Here is a 7,635-nt window from a genome sequence, read left to right as displayed (position 1 = left end):
CAAAACGTGAGTGCCTCTTTTGTTAGCCGAGCTGGGGTGAAGCAATGGAGAGAGGGCTGAACCAATCTAGAGGCTGAATGGTGAGCCAGGAAGCCCTCAACTCTCAGGGGCCTCAGTTCTCCCATCTGCAAAATAGGGATAATAATTTTACCAGTGTTGTTGCAATCGTTGATGAGGTGGTGGTGGTGGTGGTGGAGCGCACACAAGAGCTTCTTAGGTCAGAGACTTGCTTCCCCCCCGCCTTATGTTATTTTCTGAAACTCTGACATTGTTAGGTGAGTCTGTGGAGGTCATTTTAGATTATACAAAAATTGCTTGCTTGCTTTTAACGGGCATACACGCGGAAGGGATATTTCCTGCCAGTCCCAAGTGTAGTTTCTCGCAACTGGAACAACATCCCAGTTATTCCCACAAGGAGGGAAGGACTCTATTGCTGATGATGGCGGTTCCTTAAATAATCGCTGGATTCTTGATTGTGACCTCTGAGCGCCGGGAGACCTTCCTGAGCCCAAGACGGACGGCTGCTCACTTCCTTGCATTGTCTTTTGCTTTCCTTCCAGTGCTTCTCCGAGAAGAGGTGTCTCAGCTCCAGGAGGAGGTTCACTTGCTCCGGCAAATGAAGGAAATGCTCACGAAAGATCTGGAAGAGACGCACGGCAGCAAGTCAACGGAGATCCTCTCCGCCACCGAACTCAAAGTCCAGCTGGCGCAGAAGGAGCAGGAGCTGGCAAGAGCCAAAGAAGCCCTTCAAGGTGAGAGCTGAACTTTCCTTCTCCGCTTGCTTCTCGCCGGCAGTGAACGTGGGCACCAATCCCCAGCTTCTCGGGGGTGTTTGATGTCTAGGGTGCCTCTGTGGGTTAGCATTAGAATTGTTCCAAACTAGCTCTGCTGAACTGGAGTAATTTTTATGGGTGTTTGAAAAGGGGGACCTGCCTCCTCCCTTTTCCGTGATTTTCCTGCCCGGCTTGCAAATGCACACTGTTTTCATTGCCCTCACTGCCCTTGCCCTCACTGCCCTTTGACTGGGTTGACTGCGACAACCCACTTGATTCTGATCATTCCGTCAGATGCAGCATCAAGAATAGTTGACGAGGATGTGTGGATCACCACCGTGACCGATCTGATCTAATAGCAGTGTGGGTAAATGAGGTCAAGGAAAGTGACGACAAAAAGTGGGGGGGGGGGAAGAGAAGGAAAATGGCAGGGAGTGAGATTGTTGTCATCTCCTGGGTGCTCTTGGGGCATGATGGCATCCTCTCCAGGCCCCTTCCGTCTACCATTTCCCTGTAACAGGGTGCTTTTCAGCTGTGAGGGTGCCTGCCTCATTACCAGTTCAGTTCAGTTAACCTTTATTGGCATAAAAATACCTTAAAAGAGGATTACTATAAAAAAGAAATATACATTTGAAACCATATAGAGCCATACATATAGAGCCTGGCATTTTGCCGACTGCATAACATTGCATAAAAGGTAAAGGCAAAGGTCCCCTTGCTCGAAAGCCAGTCGAATCCGACTCTAGGGTTGCGGTGCTCATCTCCATTTCAAAGCCGAAGAGCCAGCACTGTCCGAAGACGTTTCCGTGGTCATGTGGCCGGCATGACTAAACACCAAGGCGCGCGGAACGCTGTGACCTTCCCACCGAAGTGGTCCCTATTTATCTACTTGCAATTTCTTGCTTTCGAACTGCTAGGCTGGCAGGAGATAATATTGCATAGTGTTGCATAAAACAATTACTCATGGGTAGTTTTCCTGACGTAGGCCTCATTACCAATGAAAGGCCCATAAGGGGATAGGGAACTGGCCTATAGGGATGCAGGCACTGTGTCATGCATTCTTGCAACCCAGTTCTTCATTTCTAGATGCTCCTTTGGTCACTCCAAAGGGAGTCGTTTGTTGATCATCCAGAGGTCCCCCAAAGAGGAGAATATTTGGATTCTTCTGTGGATTTTTTATGGGTCCTCCACTAGTCCTTTTAAAAAGCCATCACAGCCAGTGGCCGTCACCCCCATCTTGTGACAGTGAGTTCCATAGGTTTAGTATGCAGTGTGTCGAGGAAGGTGTTCAGTTGTCTTATCCTGAACTCGCTGCCGGTCATTTGGATTTGGGAGACTTTTGAGTCCTGCTTTGTATGAGAAGTCCCTCCCACGCTCTCTTGAATGCATGCTTAGTCTGCAAAGTTGTTATCGCACCGTGCGTGTTCTGCAGATAGAATCGTAGGTTTTCACGTGCACACTGAGGGAGAACAAAGGCTCCGGTAGAAGGAACCTGGTTGGGATGCGGCTGACAGTGCCACCTAGGCCTACCTAACCGCCATCATTCTGCGTAGTGTTGCGTGGATTTGCAGGTACAGAAGAGAAGCCGGGCTTCCTCTCTTAACAAAACAGGATGCAAAGCGATTCTTCCCCTTGCTAAGCTCTGACAGTCCATCCATCCAAATCAGCGGCAGAGAGAAGCGATTTCCATGCCCCACGCTGGCACAGAGAAGCTCTAAATATAGACTCCGATCCCCCAGCATACTACACGTAGGTTTCATTCATCTGATTGCATTGCAAAGAGCCGCCTTCAGTTGGCTTTAGACGCCAAAGGTATGAATGCATAGGATATTTTGCAAGCAGGCAGGTGCAACGCTAGGGGACAAAAAATGTGATACCATCTACTACCATAAAGGCAGCTTCTTCTTCTTTTTTTTAAATATTATTTTTATTGTTATTATTTATATCGTTCTTATACACATACATTCACCGTTGGCCTGTCCAACAAAACACAGGAAGGCAGCTTCTAAGAGATGAAGAAAAACTCAGAATCTGCCGATTCCCTGCAAATAAAGTCTGGCATGTTCCATATTACCGAGTCTGCGGCATGTTCTAACCTGGATCTTTTTTTTAAAATTCAAAACGTTTCCTTTTATCTAACCACGGGCAGGAGTTTTGCGCATATGTTTTGTGCATGCAGACTGCTATGCACCCCATATGAATCCACAATGCATAGAAATTGCAGCGAAGATTCCAGACTTCTGATTGTAGAAGTACAATCTGAATTATAATAGTGGGGAGGGAATTACCTGAACTTTGCGGAGCCCACATTTCTGTGTGAGTAACTGTTGCCATGCTCCTTCATAGGAAGGAGCAGTGTCTGATGCAGAGATGCATCTGGCATCCTCTTAGGAGCGTGGGTAATTTAGCGTTAAGAAGTGACTGAAGGATCTATTTGTGAAGAATCATAGCAGGGTTGCACGCTCCCAGGTTAATTCTTATTAGGCTTAGCAGAAGGAGGGAAGGCCAGAGCAGTAAATCATGCAGAGAAACAGTGGGCATCTTCTTCTGCACAGGGGTATTTTAATAGTTTCATTACTTCGCTGAAGCGATTTTATGGCATTGGCTGATGATTGATTGATTCCCGGAATTGCTTTACTATGATTTTAATTATTCTACTGCTCTCAATAATATCGGTCTGCTCTTAATGGATCTGCTTTGCTGTGATTTTAGGTATTGATTTTTCTTTTTATATGTAGTAGGTGCTACTGTACTGCAAGGGGACGGCTATTTTTAAAAGCTTGCCGTTGCATTGATCGTTAATTGTTTTTATGTCTCTTGATCTTAGTGTTTACTGATTCATCTTTGTAAGCCTTATTGGGCATCTCTTTTGAGAGGTAGCAGATAAAGGCCATCGATTAATAAAATATCTTCCTCACGGAAGGACAAGGGTGCCACGGTGGAAAGTATGGGAATTACACAGAAAGCTTCTTTAAAGACAAACAACCTTTACGGCAGTGTGAGCTTTCTTGCGTTAGAGCTCACTTCATCAGATGCACTGGAGTGTACACCCAATCAGATTTAGGATTAGTTGGGGGATTTAGTGGGTTTACAGAAGGGTGGAGATTGAGGTCTTGATTACTCAGTCCTTGCAGCCAGGCTGTAAACTTATGTTTATCAGGGAAGGCCTTGGCCTCGATGCCCTGTTGTTGAACCTCCAGAGGAACTGGTTGGCTACTGTGTGAGACAGGATGCTGGACTAGATGGACCACTAGTCTGATCCAGCAGGGCTCTTCTTATGTTCTTATCAGGGAAGGCCTCGGCCTCGATGCCCTGTTGTTGAACCTCCAGAGGAACTGGTTGGCCACTGTGTGAGACAGGATGCTGGACTAGATGGACAACCGGTTTGATCCAGCAGGGCTCTTTTTATGTTCTTAAGACTTTCTCCATGTAGCTTATGTTGCAACAGAAGCAGTAAAAAAAAGGAAAGGAAAAAAGGTCAAGAGTGCAGTGGACATAAAATCTAATTAATCACAAACAGCCTAAAAACCAATTCCTAAAAAGTAGGTGGTATGTACACTATGAGTATTCATCTCTCCCTCTCACCCCGCACTGAAGATAAGTTTGGAAAGTAGGGTGAAAAAAAACATACTTAACCAAGAAAATACTTTTCTTAAACTAGGGTAGATTGGATCAGGAGTCACCATTGGCTGCTGGTCGTACAACTCGGTGGCAGCACGAGATGTTTGGCCACCTGAGGCGATGGCGGCAGCAGATGATGGCGCCAGCCAACTGCTGCTGCCACCACCTTCCCTCAGAAGCCCAGAAAATAACTGCCACGGCTTCTTTCTCTACCTCAGCTTGCCTTAAAAACAAGTACAGCGAGCCACCCTAGAGTGAACTCCCGTGAGGTTACTTTCTCTTGAGAGAGTGCTTTCTTGAGAGAGAGTTTGGCCACCGTCACCCTGGCAACAGACAACCAGAAAATGGCAGCTGAACTCTCAGAAGAAGAGAGAGTCTTGTGGGAGTTCTTGGACGGGGGGGGGGTTTCCACATGGCTTTTGAAGAAGCCTGGGGGAACAAAGAGGAACTCCCAGGTGGGGGTGGCTGTCAGGCGAAGGGCCAAGAGGTGGGATAAGAGGTTGTTATCCCCTAAATCTGCCATCTGAGGGAACCGCCTCAGGTGTTCTCATTGTAGAGCCGGCCCTGGTGCAGCCTGGTGCCCGCAGAAGACAGATGAAGTGGCTCTTAGGACCAGCGGACTCTCTCATTTGGCAGCAGAACCACTCAGCTTCTGCATCTGGGTTTACGCTTTTTAGCCACGCTTCGGAATCTCTGACAGCGCCTCTCTTTCGCATGATTCTCCGTCCCTGACGCGATTTTAGCGCCGGCCAAGTTTGTTCGTAACAGATGTTAATTTTCATTTGGAGATTGGAAACACCCGGCCGGCGCTGTTGCGTTCTTTGACGAGCGTTTTCACATTAAAAGCTTTTAGACTTGCAAAAAGAGAGAATTTTTGAAAAGAGGGGGGAGAAACCTGCTGAGATGCCACTTTTCCCGAGCCCCTTAAAATCCAGAAATCTGCTGAAGATGGGCTTTATTTCATTGTAGTCGGGATGCAAATGTGGGATTAGTCTGCTGCTTTTGAGGTAGATAAAAACACATTTCGGGTGAGGGTTTGAAAGCGTGTTTGCTGTGGCGCAGAGAATATGATAGGGTGCTGCTTGCTTTCCTCTTGGATAGGGAGAGGATCCTTTTGGGGTTTGGAGGAAATATGGAAAGGTTGCCACGTATGCCTCTTAGATGGAAACTGGGCAGAGTTCTCTGCCCTGTTGTCTTAACCCCAAAAATTCCCATTTTGATTCTGATTCTCTCTGGTGAACCTGGGATTGCGAGGGGGACGGGGACCGTTCTGTTTCCTGACACCAGTATATACCCATAAAATGTATACACATGTCAATGTTATTTAAGCATGAGTAAGTCAACATTACGGGCCACGGTGGCTCAGAGGTTAAGATGCTGAGCTGCAGACCGGAAGGTTGGTAGTTCAGCAGTTCGAGACCTGAGTGCCACATGACGGAGTGAGCTCCTGTCTCTGGTCCCAGCTCCTGCCAACCTAGCAGTTCGAAAGCAAGAAATTGCAAGTAGATAAATAGGTACCACTTTAGTGGGAAGGTAGCACCGTTCTGTGCCCCTCAGCGTCTAGTCATGCCGGCCACATGACCTCGGAAAATATCTTCGGACAGCGCTGGCTCTTCGGCTTGGAAATGGAGATGAGCACTGCTCCCTAGAGTCAGATTCTTTAAAAAAAACCCCAACAATTTATTAGGATATAATTAAGATTCAAACACATATCAAAATTAATGTAATACATCCTTTTTCTTCTTACTCCCTCCCCTTCTTGGCTCCCCACAGTGCTCCAACCTCCTGCCCATATCTTAAATTTTCTGTCTATCTTTCTTTCTAGTTATCCATATTCTACAGGTAACCCATTTTCCATCTATTGTTCTTATACATTTACATTTTATATTTCAATAATTGTCAAAGCAAAGCAAATTGTCATTTACATCCCAAACTTTTTCTAAATAGTCTTTAAAGTCTTTCCAATCCTCGAAAAATTCTTCTGCTTCCAGATTTTTAAGTTTTCTCGTCATTTTGTCCATTTCTCCCTAGAGTCAGATTCGACTGGCCTTCGAGCAAGGGAAACCTTTACCCTAGTCAACATTATACGTTATAGATGGCACACAGAAGTCAGTGGGTTGTTGTCGTTAAGAGTGTCGGATGAGGATCTGGGAGGCCCGGGTTTGAATCCTTCCCACTCTGCCATAGAAGCTTGCTGGGTGGTTGTGAGCCTGACACGACCCATGCTCCCAACCTAACCTACGTCTCAGGATTGGTGTGAAGACAGAATGGGGAAAAGAGAGCAATGTATGCTACCTGAAGCCCGTTGCAGGAAGGGCGAATGTACGAGATAGAGACTGCACATGGAAATCCCACCTAAACATCATAGAACACGTGTACATGATACAAACAAAAGTACAGAACCAACACTGAAAAACAGAGACGTTTTTATTTTATTATTTAGATGCTTATACCCTGATTGTCTCCCCAGTCAGAACCAAAGCAGCTGGTCTGCCCTCTTCCATTGTAAGCAAATCAATAAAAATAAACACATGGTCTGATGATTTGGCAAGCGAGGTGAAGCTTTTAGGTTGGCCAGACCTCCTGCCTGTGTTTGGCCAACCCGGCGGTGTGTTCTGCTTGCGCTTGTTTCCTGCTCTCCGGCTATCAGGGCCTGGACTGGGGTGCAGCTGCCGATCGCCCAGCCCGGGCCCTCACAAGCATGTTTGCCCAGTCATGCTCGTTCGGCGGCTTGCAGCCTGCCTATCCAGGTTTTCTGTCTTGGTAAAAGGCGGAGTGTCACTTGTTTGCTTTTCTCCGAAGGCCTCCTCAACTGCCATGACCCCAAGGCACTTTCTTAGTGCCAATCTGATCCCTCGGCCTCCCTGTGGCTAGTGTCGCTATCAACGCCGACTGCATTTCTTTGTTTAGAACTTTTCTTTAAACCCCATTTTTCTTGTGATTTTGCCGCGATATGTAGCAGGGCTCTTTTTGTAGAAAAGCCCAGCAGGAACTCATTAGCATAATAGGCCACACCCAACAGCAGAAACTCGTTAGCATATTAGGCCACACCCCTGAAAGCACAGCCCATTAGCACATTAGGCCGCACCCCCATGTTACCAGAAGTGTGGTTATCCAGCCACACCCACCTTTTGCTTCTTATTCTGTTTACCTTGTTTGTTGTCAAAACCCAGGGCCCTTTTTTGGAGCAGGAACTCCTTTGCATGTTAGGCCACACATCCGTACTGTAGCCAATCCTAAT

General features: G+C 46.8%; 1 protein-coding gene across 1 annotated transcript in view; it reads left to right on the top strand.

The window, feature by feature from the left end:
• The first annotated feature begins 562 nt into the window (after positions 1 to 562).
• The window catches only part of LOC107122786 (kazrin-like), a 59,621-nt gene continuing 52,548 nt past the window's right edge, over positions 563 to 7,635 (top strand). The window contains exon 1 of the mRNA XM_015425924.1: positions 563 to 752. Coding sequence (XP_015281410.1) covers positions 617 to 752 — 136 coding nt within the window. The 5' untranslated portion in view covers positions 563 to 616. The remainder of the gene's footprint in view (positions 753 to 7,635) is intronic.

Source organism: Gekko japonicus, unplaced genomic scaffold, assembly GCF_001447785.1.
Source record: "Gekko japonicus isolate JY-2015 unplaced genomic scaffold, Gekko_japonicus_V1.1 scaffold3309, whole genome shotgun sequence".
Lineage (NCBI taxonomy): Eukaryota > Metazoa > Chordata > Lepidosauria > Squamata > Gekkonidae > Gekko > Gekko japonicus.
Note: the sequence above shows the minus strand (reverse complement) of the source record. Positions and strands in the feature narration are given on the sequence as shown.